Below are 23,312 nucleotides of genomic sequence, written 5' to 3'. Positions count from 1 at the left end.
ACTGAGGCTGGTGCGGTAATACGGGTATCCATAAGAAATGCAACTCGTTTGCAATAACATAGCAACAGTTTTTTAACGTCTTATAATAGTCGTTTCTAGATGCTGATGCGCGGGAGCATTATCGTTTCATACGGGCATCACCGAACAGTGTCTGCAATGGACAGCTGACGTGTATTTGACGTCAGTGCCGTGTTAGACATGGCGGTAAGTGGGTTCCAGCAAATTTACTCATTCATATGACTACCTACACATTTTCCACGGAATGGTAATTGCGGCTGAGACACTAGTTTAATGCCATGGACAACTCTAACACGCGAAAGGAGTTCTAATGCTACTAAAAACATGCAAATGCGAAGCTTCCTCGCTATTCGTCTGATTTTGTGGCAGAATTAACGCATCATACAATGTTAGCTCAAGATTGCCTCATGAGCAGTTTCAACGCACCTATGAGTGACAATGCTTTTAAATTCATGCAATATTGTGCTATAGGCTACGGTATCAGGTGTTGTTGGAACACCCATTACTGAAATATCGACGCCGTTGATGCCTGCTCATTTCGGTTATTACCGGTACCAATGCTTAAACATTTGTTTCTGCATTTCATAGTGTGCTACCTGGTTACGTTATTCTTAGGCCAGTTTTCGCGTTTAAGACGCTTTTGACTCACACTGATGTTGCCGGCTGAGTGTTCCACGTAGTTATGTTGACGGACGTTATTAGAATCTCTCCAATAGACCCATGCACAAACGACTACAGCCAGTTCACCACAAGATCAAGCGAACGTTTTATACGGCTCATAAATGAGCAGTTTATATACTCAAGGGCGCCAGTATTCTTGGCCGTGGGGATCCAATAATAATGTGTTTTCAAATGACCAACTTCTACAACAGATGGCGTCATTATGTAGTAAAATCTTAAGAGAATACTAGACCTTGCAGTCAGGGACAGCCACGCACTCCTGCCACTTATATGCTACCAAGCTACGCCAAACAATATCGTGTTATCAAACAACGGGAAGGCAAAACGCATTAAATACTGATATATAAAATGCGGGTATACACCACCTGCGTGCTATAGGAACATTGTACTATGTGATTTTGACGAACAGCTCGCCATATTGCGTCCCGAATACAATTCAGGAAATGCTAAGAAGTGCCTGACTTGTGTACGGCACTGGCGTTGTGAGTGACTCGTGTGTTCGTCAAACTTGCTGTCACCATATGGAATTAATTTGAAGGCCTCATCGAGTATTCGTAGTAGGCCAACTCATTGGGGACCTGGAATCAGTATTTGTTCCAAGCTGGTTTTACAACTCCTGCAACCCATATTCAATAAAAAGCCCAGAATCCAGAGAGGTCGTATAGTGTGACCAACACTTTGAAGTTCACATTATATTTCAATAACTTGTAAAGATAAGAACCGCTCATGTTAGCGCGGCATCCCGGTGCTCTGTAACCCAGGGCATTCAATACATTTCCCAAATGCTCAAGTGCACCAGGGTGTAACCAACTCTGTGTTTCACTCAGGCTAGCCTTCCTCAACGCACGAAGGCCCACGTACAACATTGGCGCCATACCCACCAGGATCACTGCGCAAGCTTCCGGGTCTTCCACACATGATCCAGCCCAGGTAGCTTCTGAACTATAAGTGGATTCATATTTATCTGCGTTTTTGATACTGACCAAGAACTTCTCACAACCATCTACAACTTTACCTAGATCCTTTGCGATGTCTTCAGGCTTCATACCTCTGGCCTGTACGATATTCTTATAATCGCTTTCGTCTACGATTCCGATAATCTTAGCGAATGCTCCGGGGTCCTTATCCATTGGCGTAATGAATCTCTCCAGCATAACGTTTGCCGGCCACTGATCCTTTAGCGCCTTATGCGTCATGAGGTCTTTTGAAAAGATCTTGGCCTTGTCGAGTGCCGGAAACTCCATCTTGCCGACCGGCTTGTCTGCAAGGAACTTGTAAAGTGCGGCTCCCATAGCAGCCAAGTTCTTTGCAGCATCATCTCCTTTTAGTGCTATTAACCAGTCAATACCCTCCTTGACACTCCGAGGAGCCCTAGTCAACGAATCGAATTGCATTGTAAAAGTGTTCGTGGAATTAGGCGACTTATATAAACGCGCGTGTCTTTTGTCTACTTACGGCGAGTTTCCAAAACAAGCCGGGAATGTAACTGGCAGAGTGAAATCCGGCTCTGGGCTAATTGAGAAGCACAAATGTTGTGTGTGCTTAATAAAAACGCGTTAGCGTGATATATTAAACGCTGTATACACACAAGGTCGGTGTAATATAACAGTACGATGACGGCCCAGCCATGCCGTGGCAGCCGAATCCGTACCGTTGCCGTAGCATGCAGCAACCGCAACGCACGTCACTGGCGTATCAATGTTTAGGCAAAGAAGGCGGACAACTAGTCGTATAATTGCGATATTTGTGCATAGACGAATCTAGGTTTAATAACTACTGCGAGTTACGTGCAGTATGGTACATTATACATCCAGCCCCGGGATTGTCACGTTGGGCATCACGCCGGCGTCGCTCATCATCTCGTTCATATTCATGCGGCGACACATCTAATATAGATACTTGCAAGCTGAAACCTGGTATATAAGATACTACTGCATTTACATTGGCACCTAGTGCTTGCTAACTTGGATGATCATCCGCTCGGGATTGCAATCCTGTTGGCGCCAGGCTACTGCAAATTTTAGCCTAATGATACCGACATATATAACTCTTATTGAACGCAAGACAACGCTCATTGCCACAGCAACGGTAGTGATTGGCAACATGGCTGTAGAATTCCATTATAACCAAAGTATTTCCCACATGATTGCAAAGCTGTTGTTGTGACCGCATAAAAGATTGTTAACTTAAGAGTAGCTTGCGCACATCTCTGTTATCATCATATTAAAGCAGCGTAACAACTGTACTGAGACAACTGTTGTAGCGCTGCCGCTTCAGCAAAGCGCCATCAGACCGAAAGATGCATACGCCATCAATGTAGAACAAGTAAGCTGGTCGCAACCAGGCCGTTAGCGATGAATGTGATTAGAATTGTTACATTCGCACTTTTGAGTGGGTAACAATTCAACCTCTGCTGTTCGCATCATTTTTTGGTAACACTGAGAATGATATTGGCTTGTTGCGTTTGTGTACAAGGAGGAACACGACATACGCTTTGATTCAAAACGGCATATTACACTGCTATTGTAAGTTAGTTGAAGTGAGGATTCACATGGTAGAGTCTAACGCCGAACGTCTGAGAAGGGATACTAGAAAACCACAACTTAAACGTTTCTTAAAACCGAACAATGAGTGATTAACAGCTACACTTGACGATATTTGAATCACGTTGCCCACTTATACGCTCCGATTGTTACGGAGGGAAGCCGTTGGTTATGCGGGAAGACGTGACTCACAGAACTAACAGGTAGAATTGCACAACCAGCCAGTCGAAAGGCAGAAAATTAATCCCATGACGAGTCACGCTGTAAACCATTATACTGCTGTAGAACTGTGAGAATGAAGAGTCATAATTGCCTGCATTTGTGAACTTTATGTGAGTCAGTCATCTTCGACTCGTGGAAGGAGCATTAGACGCGGTCACACACCGACGCAAGAGAGTTGTTAGAAGCACACTCATATACGAGCGCTTATGATAGCCCCGGCAAATACATAAATTTCGTAAGACACGTAGAGTACGCAAACGCTTGCTCGCAGACCGTCACGCACACCACACAGCGGCGTCGACCGTCGACGATTACGATTTATGACACGGACAAAGGCACATTACAGCAGTACGTATTGCATGACAAAAACATTTCCGCTTAAATTACACACAAAAATGTGTGCGTGTGTGTGGTGGGCCAATGCTTACCCACTACGCAACGCAGCCTTCACACACGTTGCTGGCAGACGCATTTTATTCTACTTGTAGATACACATCCGATATATAATTTTATATATCTGCTGTAACATTTAAGTTACTACATCCCTGACTGCTTCCACCGTTTGGGAACGTTATTTGTCGTGTGAAGTGTTTTGTTTTGAGGCACATCTGAAAACATGAAGGTCAACTTTGGCGCCGTTTTCTGCACCCTTTTCTTTCTTTTTTGCTCTATCGTCTTGAATGTTCAGGCTAATGAGGAGCCGTTGCCTGCTGACAATGTCCCTGCTGAGGTCGCTGTGGAATCGGAGCCCCAGCCTATCCAGGAGGTAGCCACTGACGTTGAGACCGAGGAGGCGGCTCCCCAGGAGGAGGAGAAGTCGGAGGAATCCGCTGCTCAGGAGGAGGAGAAATCTGAAGAGCCTGCAACCCAGGAGGAGGAGAAATCCGAGGAGCCCGCTGCAGTAGCTCCCGAGAAATCCCAGGAACCCGCTCAGGTTAGATTTGACAAGAAAGTGGGTGCCTTCTTCGGCAATTTGTTTAGCAAGGTCAAGAACGATTCAAATGTCAAACGTATGGTGCAATACGTCACTGATGTCAGCGCAACTGTAGCCAACACTGTTGGAACGGTAAGCGAGAAGGTTACCGCCACTGTAGCTTCTACGATGAACGCTATTCCAGGGGCTAGGGCAAGCACTAAGGGAAGCGTTAAGGAAAACACCAAGGCAAGCACCAAGGAAAACACTAAGGCAAGCACCAAGGCAAACACTAGGGGAAGCGTTAAGAAGGCGTAGAGATCGAAAAAGCTCGACTCCATACATGTGAATCTTTAAAACGCATCTGTGTTGACCAGTATCCCTCCTTGACAGCTCCGTAGGACCACTGTTTGCCGACATCACTTACTCCCGTCGTTGAAAAATCGCCTTACGTACATACACGAAGATATAAGACACGCATCACACACTCGGTTTGGCGCTGGATGCTCTGCATTATACGGCTACCTGCGGCGTACGCAACTATCGTACCACTGGAATATTCATCACTGAAGGAGGTCACTCACTGGTGTATTTTAATAACTCGTACAATAATAATGTTTTGCTTTTCAAATTTACTCATTAGATGGCGTATTACCTTTGGCGTCATCTGTTGAGCTGTCTATTTTTGCTCCTTTGCTGGCTTTTGGTACATTCGCCCTTCCATGTCGCAGCATCCACCGAACTAGATTTGTTGTTGGTCTGGATCTTTCAGTGGCGGTAGTATTTTTTTCCGCAATACGCTGATTGTGTCCACTCGGTTGCGATCTGTGACCTTCCGACATTATAGCTACTTTTTGGTTCCTCAAACTGGCTAACGTCCGTTGTCATCCAATTGACAACATCCCGCTATTCCACCATATTCCATACTGCTTGGAAACTTTCAATGTGCGGTTGACAACAACATCATTAAACTTCTAGGTTATGTTGTAACTCTGATGTATATATACAGAGCGTTAGGAGGCAGACCGATTATACATTATCCACAATATGTTGGTTTTCAAAGCGGTATCGCCTTAACGCTTTTTGGATAGCGCTGCGTACAACGGAATGCAGGCGAAATTCTGGGTTAGATATTGGGATGCTACTGGCAAAACTACTCATAGGAGTTAATTAATGCCACATACATTCATTTCCTCACGGAATTCGTCCAATTCCCATGCCCCATAGGTGGTCTATCTGCACTATTTTCACAGCACACTCGTGATTATCGGTTTTAATGTGCAAAACAACTCAACCGCAATGCGATAATATATTATACCAGCAAAGCCTGTGATACAGCTATCTAATTCATCACTCCCCTTCCCAATTTCTTGTTCCGCTTCGACGGTTTCTTTTCTCTCTTCTTTTTCTTCTGAACCGGAGCGTCGGCTTTGGCGGCCTTTAGCTCGTCGAGTTTCTCCTTTGACATCGCCCGTCTCCTCATACGGCGCTCTTGCATATCTGCAAGCAGGTTGAAGTACCCTGTGAGTCGCCGCCGCTCGTATTGCTTGTAAAATTCTGGCGTGGGCACCTTGTACATGCTTCGGATCTCGTCGAGGTAGGCGGAGGTTAGAATTTTGTACCGCTGTCTCAGTGCTGCTCACAGTGTAGTAATTTTACGGTGAAACTACCTTTGTTGTTGCTCAGCACCTTCTGCCGCAAGCTTTGTTCGTGGATTTTGCGCAGTTGCTGCCGCTGTGGGAGCATGTTTGCTTTCAAATTCGCACCTACTGCAAACGCCTCCTTGTCGAACTTAGCAAGGTACTCGCGCGCAGGCTCGATGAAGATCTTGTAGAAATTGTCTGGGGAAATACCCTCTCCTGGGTCCAGGTCGGGTAGGCGGTCGACCACCCAATTTAATTTTGCCGTCACTTCATCACGTCTAATCACCGAGTTGTTGTCCGTGAAAAAGTCCCACAACATGTCCAGCAGCGCTGGGTGTACCCCCTGCCTATTCACCTCGTAGTTTACACTCAACATTGCCGCGCTGAGCGGCACTTCATCCTTGGGGCGTGCGATCTGTTGGTAACGCGTCACTTCAAAAGGCACTCTGATTATATTACCTGGTGTATGCTGTGATAGGTTGGGAGGTCCTCTCTCCCCTCCTTTAGCCCGCGGAAAAGGAACCACGCTGCAAGACGTTTCCCGACTACGGCATAGCTTACCCACCTCTCCAACATCGCACCTTGTCCATTAAGAATATGTCGCCATACCCGGGTGCGTAGAAACGCATCTTGTACTCGATGTTGTAGTTGAACTCATCTCTGGTGATTCGCTCATTCTTGCCGAAGAGCCGCTGCGTGAACTGCTTCGGCGTCATAGACTGTGAGCTTATCACAGGCAGCGGGTCGCACACGTGTCCACAAAGTTTCCAGAGCTCATACCGGTCGGGTGGCACCTAAATAGTGTGATACACATCCTCATGAACATACCAATCCGAAAGGCAGGTCGATGCCAACCAGGTCATCCTTCGTCAGCTTCTCCGATTCGAAGAGGGTGAGGTATGGACTCGACTCCTTTATCGCAGTGTAAGATACTGTAGAGCACCGCATACCTCTGAGTGGGTGTTGAGCTTAAGTTTTTGGATGTACGAGGGTGAATCCGTGACTTCGATATGAGCCTTAGCCAATGCGTCGATCTGTTGCTTCTGCTCATCTGTTAAGGTAACCTTGTTCTTTCCCATGGAAGGCGGCTTCTTTGCACCTCCCTTTTGAATTCTCGAACTTTTCGTCGTGCGTCTAGGCGCCGCGGCGCACGAGACCGTAGATCGCCTTCCACTCGTGGCATGAAGGAAGGCAGGGTCAATACGGTACTGTGTTGAGTGGAATCCTGGTATTAACCCCTCATGGCGACATTGTCTGCGCACATGTGTAAAAGTGGCGCCAAGCATACCGGCGATTGCGCCGGTATAGACATATGCCGCAACTTACCGCGACCTAGTCCTCTCACCGTGCGATAAGCCATGGATCACCGCAATGGAGATCCAGAGGCCCCAAAACATGATATGCAGTGCGATTATCCGCGCAGCATTTTCACGCGGACTACATTATAGGATGTGTTGCAGCCTTCTCGCTGCTGGACACCTACACACCAAAGGCGCGTATGTCGGTGGGACAAGGCGGTTGACCGGTAGTGGCGGCATCAGCCTCTACCGATGCGGGTATATTCCGCCATGTTCGAGGTAGAAGTTGCGCGTGACTGCCGTTTCCAGGAAGGCGGTGTCATCGCGTGCATACAGCCTTGCGCCGTAGAAGGCTGTTAAGGCCCTATCTTCGGCGGAGTATATTTGTAGGTTCCAATCAGCCGGCAGCATCGCCCTGAGTTCGCTGTAGAATCGCTCTGTGAACCCTGGGAATTTGGTGCTTCCCCCCGTTAGCAGCACGTTCTCGGCGAGGTATCGTTGCAGGCATGTTGGAGCAAGGGCGATGCTGCGCAACGCGAGCTCCGCAATGCCACATTCATTCAGGCGCAGGTCCTGGGGGCTGAACAGCAGTTCCGGAATTGCGAAACGCTCGTTGAAGAGTCCAACTACATGGTTGTTGGCTTTCTTGTCCTCCTTTGCCGTTTCTTCCGCGATAATATTTGCAGCCTCCAATGTATTTTGCATGTCCCCATTAGTTTGACCGTCAGCTCTATTGTTTTCCGCCGTTTGATCGCCATTAGCATGGTCCGCCGACTGCTGTGGCACGATCGCTTCAAGGTCCTCCGGGGTCAAAGTAGCTCCTCTGGCGAGTCTCTCTACAACAGGGCGCCTTTCGTCTGTCAACAACGGCGGCGCGCTCACACTGTGATTGTTGAAATGCCTGTGCAAGTGCGATTTGCTCTTTCCTCCGTACGTGGGTAATACGTAGTCGTGGGTGAGCCACGAGCTCCCCTTGATACGCCGAAGCTGCCGCGCCGCTCTCATCTCCAGGTTGAAGTCCGCTGACACGTAGCACGCCTCCTCCTTCATGTGCTGCACGAGCAGTTCGTTGAACTCGAGGTTGATTGTGCGTATTGCCGATACGTTTTTGAGGTACGCGTTGAGATGGGAGCCCGCCAGTCCGTTGCGCAGAGCCGCTCGCTGTATCGGCTTCCCGTTAGCGAAGGGCACGCAATGTGAACTGCCGAAACCGCAATCCACAACGAGGCAGCACGCCGTGTCAGGCGGCAGCGACGCCGGAGCGGCGCTAGCGGATGGGTAAGCCGTCAGCTTGGCATCGCTTGCCGCGCCAGAGGCAGGGTTCTTCGCAACCGAATAGTACCAGTTACTGGCAGCCTGCGATGACATGATGGCTGCCAGTGAGAAGCCCAGGTCCTCAAATATGAGCTCCGCCAGGGTCTGCCGGCACATCCCCGGCGCCATGTTTGGCTCCGTGATGCACAGCGCGGCATTCGCGGGCGCTATCGCGAGCATGTTCGCCGGCACTCCGTTTATCTTGATATGAGGCCTGCCCATGATCTTGTTCCATATGGTGCGTTGGCGGTTGGGCTCGTACAGCAGCCCGTCGGCCCAGGGCCTCAGACAGAAGTACTCCCACAGGGTGTAGCATGCGTCTCCGATGGATTCCCCGTGCTCCGCGTATGACAAAGGGTCGCTGGGGCTGCTGTGCGATGTGTCTGCGCTGAATGACTGTGACGTGAACTTGCGTTTCGGCTGGCCGATGCAGTTCGGCATGACCGTCGGCGGCTTCTTGCTCGAGGCCAGTGAGAACTTCAGGTTGCCGGAGCCGTTGTCGAGCACCACCCTCGGCAGCGCTGCGTAAGCTACGGCGTCCATGGCTGCTGTAACGGTTCACTGGTCGGTTGATGCCGGTGCGATGCTCCGTTCTGCCGTACAGCAGAATGGTCTACGCGGCAGCCTGCGAGCGCGGAGCTTCAAATCGCGATGCTACCGGATTTCCACATCCACTTTTTGCAACTCGCTGGGCGGCTGTCGTCACCTCGCGGCCGCGCCGTTGCCAATAGCGCGGCGCACATCGGGTCGCACACTCGTGCTGTGATTCGCACTCTTATTCGCACCGACCCAGGGCGTGGCAAGCACACCTAATTTTGCCCTTTTCTTCGGCGTCGATTGTACGGGAGTAGGCAAACGAGGTCGCTACTCCCAATCCTACACATCCTGTCGGCGTTGTATGTCGCACTGCACCAAGCCACATCTTCCTGGTCTTTCTCTGTTTCCCAGGCCTCAGACACTGTACAGCGTGTATATGAGCCTTCCGTGACGCTTAAATGGCACTGTGTGGCTTTCCAAGGGTGTAAAGTGCCGTGTAGCCGTTGATACGCAGTTGCGTTGTACTCCGACCGTATCCTTCGGCGCTGTGAGGCTCTGGGCCCTTTTAGACAGGCGTGATTGCGAAATGAAGGCTCTAGTAGTGGCCATTACCCCCAAAGGGGCGCTTGGGTTTCTGACCGCTGGCGGTCTCACCCTGTTTGTGCTGGGTAGGTGTCGTGTACTATAGCGTCACACGCGCGCAGGCATCGCTCTGATTCTGGGCTGCGGCAACATGCCGCGCTGCGAGATCCCTTACAACATCAACACCAACTCCAAAGGCGTGGTGGAATTCAACGCGTCGGCGTGCCCGAAGCTTGCCTCTCCGCTCAAGGGCAACTACGGTTTCTACTACAAGCTGGCCGGCTACTACCAGAACCACAAGGATTACCGTCGCAGCATCGACTACAACCAGCTCTTCGTAGGTTTACCGTCGGTGACCAACATTTGTGACCAGGGTAACGTGACGGATCGTGTGTCAGACCTAGCGAATTGCGGGACGTACATGACCGACACCGACGGCAAAATCTTGTACCCGTGTGGCGCGGTAGCTCGCACCGTGTTCACCGACCGCTACGAGCTGTTCTCCGACAAAGCGCTGCAGACGGCGATTGAGCTCGACGAGAGCCGCGACGCCATTTGCAACAAGCGCGGCGTGCACACGCTGTTCCGTAACCCGTCGGCTTCCCAGGTGCGCCAGTACCACTCTAGCGTCTCCTTTTGGCTCCAGAAGCCCAGCATGCGTCGCGCGTTGAACATGGACAAGCCCAGTAAGCAGTCGCACGTTCCCGTTAACAACGCGCAGACGTCGGTGAGGGGGTTGAGAACTCCCACTTCATCAACTGGGTTGAGCCCGCGTCAACTTCTACTGTGCGGAAACTGTACGGTGTTTTCAAGGCCGATGACCTTAAGCTGCCCATCTACGTCAACATCGACGTGACCCAGCGCATCTCCACAGTCGGTAAGTTTGCGTGGGCCGCGAACGATAACGTCGCAGTGCGGAAGAGCGTGATCATCGAGAAATACACGACCCTATCCAGCGTTGGCTACAAGATGGGCGTCTGCTACGTGGTGGTGGGAGTGTTGATCCTGGCGATGGCCGGTCTTTCCGCGGGCTACACCTACTTCAAGAAATGGATGTACCCGCCTCCGCCACCTCACAGGTGCTGCGGCCACGATCACGACCACGGTGCGCCAAACGAGGAGGAGGGCGGCAGCAGCAGCTCCAGCGAGCTTCGTAAGGGCCATGGTCACGACCACGGCCATGACCACTCCGAGGGCCATGGAGATGACCACGGCCACGGTCACGACCACGGCGAGGGCGATGATCACGGTTGCGGCGATCACGACGACGGTCACGGCCATGGCCACGATCACGGGCATGGCGAGGACGATGGTCATGACCACGACGGCCATGGCCATGGCCATGACGGCCACGACCATCACGATGCCCCGAAGCCGCGCATCGAGGAGATCGTGGATGAGCCTAGCGATGACCTCCCGCGGCACCGCGGTTCCTGATACCATAGCAACCGTGTACACTAATCAATGCGCCTACACACCCGCTGTGTCTATGGCGCGATGTCGCATCAGTAGCTGTCAAGATGTGCGCGTTCATCGCGCCGGTAGCCGACGATGCCGTTACCAAACTGCAGAATCTAATCCAAAACACCCTTTACAGCGTTGCGGTGAGTTCTGTCGCGGGACTTTGGCATGGACCGATGTGACTAAACAGCGCCTTGCGTGTCCTACCCGAAGCATGCCCCTATTAGTAGCACCCTGCCATTAATTTGCAGGATATAACCCTCACGTTAGCGCCTGAGAAGGCGCGGGAGTTCCAGGAGGAATGCGCCCGGGTGGGTGTCAAGCTGCCGGCAGAAGGCGCGGCGCCAACCGCCGACTCTGAGGCAGCCCCTGAGGGCGCTCAAGCTGAAGAGACATGCGACAATGCAGCACCCGGATCGATCATGGACCGAGTCAACCGCCTAGGGCTGTTGAACGACCACGTGCAGGCCACGATCGACGAACTTCCCGACCTTCGAACATCTAGGGTCAGTTCACCTGCCAGTCTGTAACACCCTCGCAGGTCCAAGTCGCCAAAGAGGCGCGGCTGCTCCACGAAGAGTGCGAACGCGCAGGAGAGGAGCTGAAATCGCTCTACGCCGAGTTCGACGCGGCCTTCCGTCTGCTGCGCGAACAACTCGACAGCGGCATGCAACCTCCACAAAATCAAAATTAGCTCTGTCTGAGGTGTCGAACCGTCGCCACATGTAGGAGCCGGTTCAGCACGATATTTGGTGGCGGTAGCGCACAGGTAGGGCACCCGGCGTCGACCATAGCGCCCAGTACGCTCTTGGGCATCGGGTGACGTACCCGGTGCTGCCACTCCGTCGACTTGCACAGTTGCTCCGCCAGGTTGTGCTTGGCGCGCTTCTTCTGCCCTGCTGCGTCCGAGCGCAGCGCCGCCAATATCGAGCTGACTACATCGAAATGCGGCGTCCTTTGCATCGAAGGGACCTTCCGTAGACTTGGCAACGTCGTCTGGGCCCGTTTTACGCCTTGGACACGCGGTGTTTGGTGGCTGAATGGATCCGATACGATGCTTACAGTCTCCAGGTTGAAGTTGGATGTCAGCAGCACGAGTGCCGACGCGTGGGCATTGCGATCAAACGCAGGCGCCGCAGTCTCGCCCTTCTGTGACTTCCTCCCTGCCGATCCTCTGACGTGCGGTGAGGGTGTCAGACACATGTTGAGCACGATTTTCGATATTTCACGCTGGTCGACATAGAACCGCTCGATCTCAAAACCGTTGCCTTCGGTCTGATTGAGCCAGAACATTTCTAATGCTCCGGAACACTCGTTGGACGTGATGTCAATAGTGCTTGTAGCAACAACCAGCAGGTTCGGTAGCTGCGGGGAGTAGATGACCTGATCAACCACCTGGCCCTCTGCCAGTGGGTATGACCAAACGATTACACCCGACGCCACGTCCACCACTACCAGCCGCGACCGCTTGGAGTGTAGGATCAGCCTTGGCTGATCGGGGTGGATGAACGCCAGCATGTGGTGCCCTCCCAACCCCTGCATATCCTCCTCGTCGAGCGTGGGCTGCGGAAAAATTGAGACGCCGGCAACTCCACCTACCTCACTGTCGTCGACGAGCGGCACTGCGCCAAGCAGTTTTATCGAGCTGCATTGCGCGTCCGTGCGCCAGAATGTGACTACGACATCGTGCGACACGGCAATGAGACCCCCGGACATCGCCAGGGAACTGGAGAAGCAGGGCAGGTTCTTGTAGGAACCAACCGCGACGCACAACCACATGCAGCTCCCAGGCTCGTCGAGATTCACGTTCCTGTCGGATTCCCCGATCTGCAGCGTCTTGTAAGTTGCGAAGACGTCATCGCTCTGAAGCACGCGTTTGCGGATGAGGTGCCACAGCTTGAATTCTGAATCCAGGGACGTGGTGAGGAATGCGTAGTCACTGTTCAGTTGCCGTATGGACGTCGTGCGATGTCCATGCGGGTTGGATATTTTAGTATTTTCCTCATAGTGCCCCGTATCGTGTCCATTGCCAGCGTCGGCAGCTTGCCTTACCCAGAATTTAAGCAACCCCTTCTTGTTGTTTCGCAGCAGCTCGTGTTCAAACGCTGGCAGCATCCCCAGGTTTCCCTCTGCATCTGCGGTCGACGGGGAGTTCATCACGCTTCGCGACTGGACGGTTACCACCACTCGCCCGTCCGTGCTTATGGCCAGCCCCTCGAGTTCCCAATCCTGCCCGAATTCGTCATCCTGCCGGCTCAGTATGTTTACGTTCTTCAGCGTGAGCGACCCTACTTCGCGGTCATGAACGTAATTGTATATCTGCAGCTTGTTCGACCGTGAGTAGACGGCAACGTTGCCTCCCACCACCTCTGGAGGACAGTCGCCCGCCGGCGAAACCCAGTCTGCCACCGTCATGGGCCAGTGCTCAATGAGGGGCGTCGTGGGACAGTCACCTATGGTCAGCGACACATTTGCCCGGTTGATGTCGACGTGTACACCTCCCGCCAAGGACGCTGACGATGGGCCGTGTGGCATCGCTGTAAGGCTGACGTCCTTGTTCACCTTCATGCCCACGTACACCGGCACCGCCACGCTAGCTATCCTGCCGCGAATGCATAGCGCGAAAGGGTCGATGAAAAGTATCTCATTGGCCTCGCAGCAAAGTATGTACCACCCGTGGTCCGGCTGGCACAAAATGTGGAATATCGCTGAGCCGAGCCGCGTGACGAATTTCTTGGCGCCGGAGCTGAGGTGCCAGACCACCAGGACTCCCTCCTCTCCGCCAGAGAGAAGCATCGTGCTGTTGGAATTGAAGGCCAGGCAGTTAACTCCGTGCGCGTGCCATATGAGCGTGTTGACCGAGGCGGTCACTTTCTTGAAGTTTTCGAAAGCGCCCATGTCCGACCCATCCCGAATGACGGCATACGAGGAGTGGAAGGCCAGCAGCACTTTTCTGAACTGCGTGGCGTTGAGCTCGAATGTGTCGTTGGGCAGGTTGCAGGTCATGACGAGGTTGTCGGTGGCAGGCGCTTCCTTCGTGGTATCGATGCAGTACACGGCTATCCTGCCCCGTGAGTCACCAACGGCGAACGTGTTCGAATCTGAGAATGCGATGCAGCTGATGCTTGCGAAACACTCGAAAAACACTATCTTGCGTGCCGCCATATTCAGTATCATCGCGGTTTTGCCAACTGCGAAGGCGATGGCGTCGACCTCCGCATCCGTCGCAAAGACATCCACTCTTGAGGGCAAGACGCACAGTGTCCGACGTGATTTGACAAATTTCTTGTGCAATGTGCGACACAAATCGGCACTGTTCCGCACAGAATCTGCGCTCCTTGGCGTTCCGCCATGTTGGCCATCGCCCATGTTCACCGTTGCACCACCGCCCGTCGCATCGCTCAAAGCGTCACTGCCACCAAAACTACATTTGTCGACAACCGCGTCCCCCGCCCCCTTTACAGCTACGTTTTTATTAGCAACATCCACATCCATCGAGTCGACGGTGTTAGCGAAACCGCCGTGATGTCCATTGTCGCCACCCACTCCACCGCCGTATATCGGTATCGGCTGATCGAGTGGAAATTGAATATCCGGATCCAGCAGCGCTGCGTAATCCAGTTCGATGAGGACCACAGTTGTTTCTTCCGTGCCCTCTCCACTGGCGTACACGCCGACCAGCTGCCCGCTTGATTTCGCAGGCCTCACGCTGAGCAGCCCCCCGTTCGAGATGCGGAATGTCGCAAGCAGGGCTCGCTCCTCGGTACCACCATCCTGCTGCGCCACTGCCAGGATCTTCAGTATCCCATCGTTCGACGCCGTGAAGACAAGATCGATATCATCGGCGTATGCGAAGGTGTCGCAGGAAACGATCTGCATGATTCATGTCAAGGTCGAGTAACGCGCCAGGTCGAATGCAACGGCACCGCAGCAAACAACTACAACACATAGGCACACATTGAGCACGCAACCGTCATAAGAAGCTGCCTTTGGGCACACGGTTTCCAATTAATGTGAAACGACAACCACTGTATCAACACAGGAGGCGCACAACCGCCACTGCACCAACCCATACGACCACCGCCGCTACACGAAACCACCGTATATTGCATCAATACGTACCATGTCATCGTGAAGCGTGCAATCTGCCACTTTCTGACCTCGTTTGCATTCGTATATGGTGGACTTCTGGTTGTTCACCACCGCCAGTGAGCGACCGCCGTTCACCAGCGCCGGACGCTCGCCCACAATGTAACCACCCGCAACCACGGGTGTATTGGCGCCAACTGCGGCGCCGTCTGACCCGCGATCCACGGATTGAGCGCCCGGCGTCTGGGCCTCCGCGTTGTGGGCGCCGGGCGAGCGGCGGTTCGGGCTATCTTCCATGCTATAGGCACCCCCGTGTGACCTTCCGCATTTCAAATATAGGTTTCACTGTAACACAGCTGCGATAAGACGTTGCTACTGGCGGAATGCCGTTTCGTGTTCGGGCGCGGGGCAGCCCCCGCATACGCCGCGCAAGGGCACTAGGACCAGAAATATAAATGGCCAAACATAAAGACATGGCCATGTACGCTAATTTAGTGGTACTCTGGGTGCCATACGGTCGTGTCTACTCTACCGCTGATGTGTTGACTGGAGCGGCTAGACTGCATGGGAAAAATCCGCGGCGTCGCATCTTCTGCTGCGCATCACGCTACGACGCAAACACACAACAGTCTACCAACGTAATACAGCCAGTATACAGCGCCATAACGGGAATGTGTACAGTCTGCACTGCGGCCGAGCGCCATCAGTCGCAGACACGGCATGTCTTGAATGTTCTACGCCTTAAAAGAAAACCGATCTCACAGACGTGAATACGCGCGCGGGCGCGTCCGCGCTGTGGCACGTTTGAATGTGTCACTCGCCAGGAGTCGGCGATGTGCCGCGAATGCGCCGCGATGTGTCCATTCCCAGCTCCATTGCGGGGCCAATGTGTGTGTCGGTGGCCCGAAAGCTGCGCAGACACGTGTGAACTGACGCGCAGCCAAGTACTGCGTCACACGCCCGTTGCGCGTTGAGCCGCAGAGCACTGCCTTGCAGGCGACACACCCTCCTGGGCGCAATGAGCCGTACTCAGGCAGCGCGCACTGCTTATGACGCCCTCCGTGTGAAGGTGCACATCGCTTCGTGGTGTGCTTAAACTGGATACCATTGAGGTGTGTAAGCCGGAATAGTTGCATTTTCGTGTTTGCGGGTGTTGTGTGCCGCGTCTACAAGGTTCCTGGGCGATGCCTCGGGAGCTCCAGACACCCCTGTCTAGTCGGCCGGGGTAAGAGTAAAGACGCCTGCAAGGCCAATGGCGCCTCTTTGCGGGCAGAATATGGCCGCAGCCGAGCCGCGGTCGGAGCTGAAGCAGCACCGTCTGCGCGAGGTCTCGAGGGCCGACTCCCGCAACCTTTACTATATCGGCATGAAATCCAACATGGCTGGTTACCAGGATTCCGCGGATGTGGCTGGCGAGAAGGTGAAGAAGCCGCAGGGATCCCTTATCGCACGTCGGCTGAGTTCGGCCGACACTGAGGTCTCCTCGACGCTTTTCCGGCGCATGTCGAGCGTCGGCAAGCAGTACGTTCCGCATTCTGCCGACGGGACGCACGGCGGCGTGGCTCTGCCGCCCACTAACATGACGAAGGGAATCAGCGTGTCCGCCCGCGACCCGCCCAGGAACCATTTCGGTGAAAACAACTTCAAGTCGAGCTGCCCCGTGACGGAGCACCGGCGCCAGCACCCCGCGCCCGTGCCGACGCGTACGAAGGGCGCCTCTGCCAAGCAAAACCTGGTCGCGGGGAACACGGTGTGGGAGCTGCCGGAGAAGTACAAAGTGATCGACATCGTCGGGTCGGGTTCGTACGGCCAGGTGTGCCGCGCCTTCGACATTGAGAACCAGCGCTACGTGGCCATCAAGCGCATCCACAAGGTTTTCGAGGACCTGATAGACTGCAAGCGCATCTTGCGCGAGATTGCGATCCTGAACCGGCTGGACCACCCCAACGTGGTGAAGGTGTTGGATATTGTGATCCCCAGTGACTTGGAGAACTTCAACGTGCTTTACGTGGTGCTTGAGATTGCGGCGTCCGACATCAAGCTGCTGGTGCGCTCCCCGGCGTTTTTGAACGACAACCACATCCGTCTGCTCATTTACAATTTGCTCTGCGGCGTGAACTACCTGCACGCCGTGGGCATCTACCACCGCGACCTGAAACCGGCCAACTGCCTGGTAAACCGCGACTGCAGCGTGAAGATCTGCGACTTCGGTCTGGCGCGCACGGTCACCCACCGCCGCGACTCGGCTCCGCTCTCGGCGCACGGCTCCTACACCGCCCGCGAGGTGGAGGACGAGGTGTTCCGCGGCGACAGCAGCGTGAGGACGATGCCCGACTCCACGCGTCTGCTTGACTACAACGAGGAGCTGGCGCACTTCCAGCGCAAGAAGATGAACGAGACGTTCGCCCGGCAGCTGACCGGCCACGTGGTCACTCGGTGGTACCGCGCCCCCGAGCTCATTTTGCTGCAAGAAAACTACACCTCCGCGATAGACGTGTGGTCCATTGGTTGCATTTTCGCGGAGCTGCTGAACATGGTGAAGATGAACGTGCCGGACGCGTCTGCGCGTTCTCCCCTGTTCCCGGGGTCCTCGTGCTTCCCGCTTTCCCCCGACAACAAGAACTCCACGGACCGGGCTAAGGACAACGACCAGCTCAACATAATCTTCAACGTCATCGGCACGCCGAGTGAGGAGGACATCGCAGCGATCGCAAAACCCGACGTGCGCCGTTACGTGCGCATGTTCCACAAGCGCAATGGCGTTGACCTTTACAAGCGTTTCAGGGCGACCCCGCCCCTGGCCGTCGACCTCCTGCAGCGCATGCTGGTCTTCAACCCCGAGAAGCGCATCAAGGTCAGCGAGGCGCTACAGCACGAGTATTTCCGCGACCTCTACAACCCGCGCCACGCGGAGGTCCCATCGCAGCCGGTTGTTGTGCCGTTCAACGACTGGATCAACATGTCCGAAGGCCAACTGCGGTACGCATTTTTGCGTGAGATTCAGCGACACCACCCCGAATTCAAGATCCCACTGAAGATCATCTACAAGCCCTAGAATTATTGTATGTTGCAATTGCTGGGCTCCCCCGGCGTTTGTAGCGAACGTAGGACGTCTCGCAGAACTGTGTTGCTAATAAAGAATTAGTGTACATGCTGTAAAGCTCTTACGTGAGTTCCGAGATGGTCAGTGGCGCTCCGAGTATATGCCTGTTGTAGCACGCCTGGGCCTTGGCGACCGATTCCTCAACTTCGCTTTCCTGCGGACGCGGTGTGATCGTGTGGCGGTTTTGCCTGGGCACTTACCGTGATGCCATTGAAGTCGCCGGAGGGACGCCATACTTGGATGTAGTGGTCGATCCCGCTTGTCGCCAGCAGCGTGCCCTGCTGGTTAACTTGCACGCAGTTGACGTTCTCCCCGTGGCCGTTCAGTATGTCCAGAATGCGCCCTGCAGCGCGTTACTGGCACCTTTTTGATGCTCACCTGACTTGACATCGTAGAGGTACACCGCTCCGTCGGCGCTTCCGCTGACTATCACGTCGTTGCCCCAGAAGTTGACTTCTGCAATGTCGGTGCCGAAGTTGCAGTGTCCGCACAGCCTCCTGCAGTTGCCCGCCGGCCGCCAGCTGGGGTTTTCGATGGCGCGGTAGAGGTCGTGCTCCGGGACGTAGGGGATGGGGTACGACTCGTACGGGTACGCGGGTCGGTGTGGGTGCGCTCCGCCCTCATCGGCGTCGAAGCATACGTAGTGGTGCATGTTCCACCTGCGCTCCCTGGGGGAGAAATCCGCTGCGCTGCGCAACTGGTAGACCATGCTGTGCTCTTCGTCGATGTCGACCTCGTGCTGGTACTCCACCTCCGCTATCTCCCCGTCGGACTCCGCCTCGGATTGGCTGGGGCTGTCCTCGAACTCCAGCTTCCCTTCGGCGCCGCGCAGGTGCTCCTCCAGGCGGATGCAGGTCTCCGGATGCGGCCACCTGCGCCAGCCCGATATCGAGTAGCGGAAACTCGCCCCGATGGAGACGTGCATCTCATCGTCGCTTTCGCCGCCCTCGTTGGCGATGTTCTCAATGGTGTGCTCCGCGTAGATGTCGGTGTTGGGGGACGTGATTGCGCGCGCCGTGCAAATCGATTTGAGCAGCGAGGTGATTTCTTCGGCGGCGATCTCCCGTATCTTCTCGTTGAGCAGCAGCAGGCATAGCCTCCGTATCTTGTTGAAGTGCGCGGCGTGGTCCGGGAACAGCCGCGCCCCGCGGAAGCAGAGCCGGCGCGCCATGTAGTAGTTGTCCAGCAGCAACGACGCCTGGACGCGTCGGAACAGCAACAGCGCGTTCGCGGGGTCCGCCAAAAACGCCTCCTTGGCTATGCTCTCGCACAGCGCGGCGTCGCCGACGTGGTTGCGGTAGAGCAGCAGGTACAGCAGCTGGGAGACGTTCCGCTGCGCGCACGCCTTGTCGCGGCATACCGCGTAGTGCGATTCCAGCTCCCTGATCCGCGCAGTCGTGCGGTTGTTGCCGCAGGTGTCCTGGAATTCGCATGTGCCGGGATGGCCCGTGTTGATCGCCCCTACGCTGGTGAAGTTCCGGTCGAACAGGTATACGTGCTCGCTTTCGTAGGTGACGGCCAGCCGCTCTCCATCCGGCGACCAGGCCAGGTAGGTCGCGAACAGGCGCGTCTCGTCGTTCTTGAAGTGCTTGGGCATGTATATCTCTTCGAGTATCGGCATGGTGTAGTTGACCGAGATGCCGTCGTTGTACGCATGCCCCATGGAGAGCTTGCGCCGGTCGAAAATGCGGACCATGCTGTCGGACGCCGCGATAGCGAGCTGCTCCGACTGCACGGGGTTGATGGCGATGGCCTTGACTTCGGTTCCGTCGTACGACTGGTTGGCCCACGCGGCCTCCGCGTAGGCGAGGTCCACCCAATTCTGCATCGCCGACCGGTCCACCTCCGAGATTGCGTCGGCCCAGGAGCACTTCCTGCGCCTAACTCCTCGCGGGTTGTGGTCGATCCCGCGCCCCAATGCGACGATGATGTTGCGGCAGTGGCCGTCGCAGGAGTGCGGCTCCCGTATGTCGAACTGGCGCACCGTGCCATCGTAGCTGCCGGAGTAGAAGACGAAGTCCGTGAGCCCGTCGTTGATGATGTGCTTAACGCTGCCCGAGTGGCAGCGGTAGCAGTGCACCGTCTGGCGCTCGACGACGTCCGAGATGCATACCCGTGAGTCCCTGGCGCCCGTGGCGATGCGCCTCCCTCCCGCCAGGAAGCTGACGCCGAATATGTTTCCCACGTGCTGCGTGGGTATGACCGATGTGCGGAAGGCCCTCAATCCTCCGTCGCCCTCGGAATCCGGGTCGACGTCATGGACGTTGGTGAGTGCAATCGTGAGGTCGTCGCTGACGGATGCCAGCGTCTTCCCGTCGTTGTGCCACCTCAGTCGGTTTACACATCCGCTGTGCACGTGTAGGCGTGAATAGGGCTTGAGCTTCTTGGCTATGAAGGACGCCAGCGGCACGCCCGGCTCGTCGAGTGAGACCTGCACGACTCGGCGACCGCAGCCGACCCCGAAGGCGCGGCGTCGCTGTTCTAAGGCGTTTAAAATATTCATTAAAATGTGACTACTGTTTATGAAATGTGCTACAGCTCGCCAGACAAACTGCCCTGCTTTACCATGCGGGTCGCCTGCTGCCTCATCGCCTGTATATCACTGCGCCGGAATGCGGAGAGGTGGTAGAAGGCGACCTTGAGAAATTCGTCGTGCTGCACTATGCCGTTTCCCATCGATTTGAGGAACACGAGCAGGTCCTTGTCGCTGTCTAGTTGCAGGAGCCGCTTCTCGTGCACCTTGAAGAGGGCGAAGGCGACGCGGAACAGCACCTTCTCCCCCTCGTGAAACAGCACGTCCCACACCCGGAACACCGTGTGAATCTGCGCGAGATGCGGGCCACTACAGGAACAACTACCGGCAGCGATATGCAGAAGTGGCAGAGGAGCCACTCGACGCAGACGCACGTGAAGTCGACTCCGTTGGCTCTGAGTGTGTGTAAGCGTCGTGAAAAGAGGCTGCGAATGCCCTGGCGCGAAAACTTACTTGAGGTGGTTGTACAACTTTTTGAGCCTCTTGCGCAGTATCATCTCCAGCACCAGCACGTCGCGCTTCAAGGCGAGCATGCGGTCCTTGTAGTAGCCCAGCACGCTCAGCCCCTTGTTGTCAATGCGCGAGTCGATCATCTGTACGAGCGTGAGGAAGGCGTTCTCCTCCTCCATGAACATAAGCAGTATGGCCGCCAAGAAGTTGAAGCTCTGGCAGTATCCAGCGGACGGCACGAAGTTGGCAAAAGCGGTCAGCACGTTTCGCAACCGCAGCGTGCCCTCCGAGTGCCGCTGGTAATTCAGGTTGGTGGGGAAGGTGCGATAGACGTCCATCTCGATTTGTTTGACGATGTTGGGGTCGAGTGGCTGGGAGACAAGCCTGCGATATGTTTAGCATTAACAACAGGGCACTTTAACACAATAATGCACAACTCCGAGCCAATTGCAGCTCGCAAATGTGTTTTCACGCGTACTGCTCAACATCACGGCTGCCGCCGCGACGCCCATGTACGCAGCACCACCACCATCTAGTCCAATCAGCACACATTCGGTCCTCGCAATACTCACCTCGGGTAGAGTCCCCTGATTTGCGCCCCCAACTCTTCCGCTCCAGACAGCTGGAACCACATTTTGGCCCTGCCAAGCTTGATATGGTACACGCGTGCGCTCACCTGTAGTGGTCCGGTATGCCCTTCCGTATGAGGACCTTGAGGGGAAGCGGATCCTTCGTGTCCCACTCGCCCTTGAGGTCCATCTCGTCCCACCTGCAACGGACATGAAGTCTCCTTTTGGCAGCGGACCCAGCAGAACGTGTGAATGAATACTCATCGTGGTTCTCGACCACATAGTCACTTTCAAACCACGAAACATATATAACTTCCGGCAACGCACGCAACACCAGGTTTCCAATTGGAGGCCACCTGGCATCCACGCTCATGCGACATGTTGATATGTCGACGTGGCAGCATACATCATTGCACATTACATTACACAAACAAAAGTGATAACATGTGATCCACGTACCTCTTCAGCCGCCGTTCTCGCTTTTCATTGAAGGAATCCTCGTATGCGCTGATTCCGTCTGCGAAGGCGTTGTCCGACACCGAGAACCCGTAGGAGTCGTACGCCTGGTCCGTCGACTTGCTCGGCGTAGGTTCTTCCGGCTGCACGCGCGACAAGTTGCGCTGTATCACACGCTTGGAGAGGCCGAAAAGGCCGAAGCTGATCCGTTCCATGAGGCTGCGCGATGTCGATACAAGGGGCCGATCCTCCATGTTATTTCTGGCGATTCCGCCCTAGCCGGCCATCTGCCGGCAACAAAATGCCCGCCGCGAATAAATACTGCGTTACGCCTGCGAGTTATGCACAGAAGGATACACGAATCTCCGACGTCAGTCGAAGCGAACGCAAAAAATTGGAACTACTGTACTTATGTGCTTATTAGAGCCGATTTTTCCGGCGAACATTTGCGATTCAGCACATATTACGTCTGAGATGGCGGCGACCTGCAGACGCGTTGTTTGCTGGTCGAATACTAGGACAAAAATTCATTTGGAATTTCAGAGCCGAATTCCACAGTGCCCGTCGATTTTCAACGGAGCATACCTTTATTGCAACATTTTTATAGATTTATGCCGTCATTTGGTTAACATTTTATGTGCGGCAGGCAAAGCTCATCCGGGCGCCGCGTTGGTATGTGACGCGTATTTATCTTCACATTTGCTTCCACGCCGACCTATGCACGAAATAATCATTTCATAGAGATATATCTTTCGTCTGATCCGCTGTATCCCACGCTAATGTTTCGCAACGACCGTCTCTATCGTTACGCACATCGCCGTGGAATCCAGATGCAACGGTGATGCGCGATAGTTTCTACAGGCACGATGCTGCCCGATATCTCCCTAGTTTATAGGTAAA

The 23,312-nt window shown here is 54.4% G+C and overlaps 11 protein-coding genes across 11 annotated transcripts; 4 read left to right on the top strand and 7 right to left on the bottom strand.

Moving 5' to 3' along the window:
• Window positions 1-1,328: 1,328 nt before the first annotated feature.
• BBBOND_0209280 (hypothetical protein) lies at window positions 1,329-2,093 on the bottom strand (the record flags this gene model as incomplete). Its single annotated transcript, XM_012912507.1, has 1 exon — window positions 1,329-2,093. One exon carries the CDS (start codon window positions 2,091-2,093, stop codon window positions 1,329-1,331), a length of 765 nt encoding a protein of 254 aa, XP_012767961.1.
• A 1,987-nt stretch (window positions 2,094-4,080) lies between these two features.
• On the top strand, window positions 4,081-4,695 carry BBBOND_0209270 (hypothetical protein; the record flags this gene model as incomplete). Its single annotated transcript, XM_012912506.1, has 1 exon — window positions 4,081-4,695. The coding sequence occupies one exon, from the start codon at window positions 4,081-4,083 to the stop codon at window positions 4,693-4,695; it is 615 nt and encodes a 204-aa protein (XP_012767960.1).
• A 314-nt stretch (window positions 4,696-5,009) lies between these two features.
• On the bottom strand, window positions 5,010-5,219 carry BBBOND_0209260 (hypothetical protein; the record flags this gene model as incomplete). Its single annotated transcript, XM_012912505.1, has 1 exon — window positions 5,010-5,219. The coding sequence occupies one exon, from the start codon at window positions 5,217-5,219 to the stop codon at window positions 5,010-5,012; it is 210 nt and encodes a 69-aa protein (XP_012767959.1).
• A 500-nt stretch (window positions 5,220-5,719) lies between these two features.
• Window positions 5,720-7,306, bottom strand: BBBOND_0209250 (hypothetical protein, conserved; the record flags this gene model as incomplete). Its single annotated transcript, XM_012912504.1, has 6 exons — window positions 5,720-6,012; window positions 6,048-6,435; window positions 6,480-6,547; window positions 6,586-6,814; window positions 6,849-6,932; window positions 6,971-7,306. The coding sequence occupies 6 exons, from the start codon at window positions 7,304-7,306 to the stop codon at window positions 5,720-5,722; spliced, it is 1,398 nt and encodes a 465-aa protein (XP_012767958.1).
• Window positions 7,307-7,564: 258 nt separating this feature from the next.
• On the bottom strand, window positions 7,565-9,175 carry BBBOND_0209240 (actin-related, putative; the record flags this gene model as incomplete). Its single annotated transcript, XM_012912503.1, has 1 exon — window positions 7,565-9,175. The coding sequence occupies one exon, from the start codon at window positions 9,173-9,175 to the stop codon at window positions 7,565-7,567; it is 1,611 nt and encodes a 536-aa protein (XP_012767957.1).
• Window positions 9,176-9,755: 580 nt separating this feature from the next.
• Window positions 9,756-11,188, top strand: BBBOND_0209230 (CDC50 domain containing protein,putative; the record flags this gene model as incomplete). The annotated part of the gene is given in 5 exon segments (XM_012912502.1): window positions 9,756-9,848; window positions 9,858-10,088; window positions 10,125-10,437; window positions 10,473-10,628; window positions 10,665-11,188. Coding segments are annotated over 5 exon segments (1,317 nt in total).
• Window positions 11,189-11,271: 83 nt separating this feature from the next.
• Window positions 11,272-11,742, top strand: BBBOND_0209220 (hypothetical protein, conserved; the record flags this gene model as incomplete). Its single annotated transcript, XM_012912501.1, has 2 exons — window positions 11,272-11,355; window positions 11,464-11,742. 2 exons carry the CDS (start codon window positions 11,272-11,274, stop codon window positions 11,740-11,742), a joined length of 363 nt encoding a protein of 120 aa, XP_012767955.1.
• A 160-nt stretch (window positions 11,743-11,902) lies between these two features.
• On the bottom strand, window positions 11,903-15,598 carry BBBOND_0209210 (WD domain, G-beta repeat containing protein, putative; the record flags this gene model as incomplete). The annotated part of the gene is made up of 3 exons (XM_012912500.1): window positions 11,903-12,775; window positions 12,812-15,085; window positions 15,335-15,598. 3 exons carry the CDS (start codon window positions 15,596-15,598, stop codon window positions 11,903-11,905), a joined length of 3,411 nt encoding a protein of 1,136 aa, XP_012767954.1.
• A 955-nt stretch (window positions 15,599-16,553) lies between these two features.
• On the top strand, window positions 16,554-18,356 carry BBBOND_0209200 (mitogen-activated protein kinase, putative; the record flags this gene model as incomplete). The annotated part of the gene is made up of 1 exon (XM_012912499.1): window positions 16,554-18,356. The coding sequence occupies one exon, from the start codon at window positions 16,554-16,556 to the stop codon at window positions 18,354-18,356; it is 1,803 nt and encodes a 600-aa protein (XP_012767953.1).
• Window positions 18,357-18,544: 188 nt separating this feature from the next.
• Window positions 18,545-20,907, bottom strand: BBBOND_0209195 (WD domain, G-beta repeat containing protein, putative; the record flags this gene model as incomplete). The annotated part of the gene is made up of 2 exons (XM_012912498.1): window positions 18,545-18,747; window positions 18,783-20,907. The coding sequence occupies 2 exons, from the start codon at window positions 20,905-20,907 to the stop codon at window positions 18,545-18,547; spliced, it is 2,328 nt and encodes a 775-aa protein (XP_012767952.1).
• Window positions 20,908-20,936: 29 nt separating this feature from the next.
• BBBOND_0209190 (WD domain, G-beta repeat containing protein, putative) lies at window positions 20,937-22,666 on the bottom strand (the record flags this gene model as incomplete). Its single annotated transcript, XM_012912497.1, has 6 exons — window positions 20,937-21,227; window positions 21,263-21,332; window positions 21,391-21,771; window positions 21,960-22,028; window positions 22,064-22,156; window positions 22,416-22,666. 6 exons carry the CDS (start codon window positions 22,664-22,666, stop codon window positions 20,937-20,939), a joined length of 1,155 nt encoding a protein of 384 aa, XP_012767951.1.
• Between the last annotated feature and the right edge of the window lie 646 nt (window positions 22,667-23,312).

This window comes from Babesia bigemina, assembly GCF_000981445.1.
Source record: "Babesia bigemina genome assembly Bbig001, chromosome : II".
NCBI classification, from domain to species: Eukaryota; Apicomplexa; class Aconoidasida; order Piroplasmida; family Babesiidae; genus Babesia; species Babesia bigemina.
This window is presented reverse-complemented; position numbering and strand designations above follow the sequence as displayed.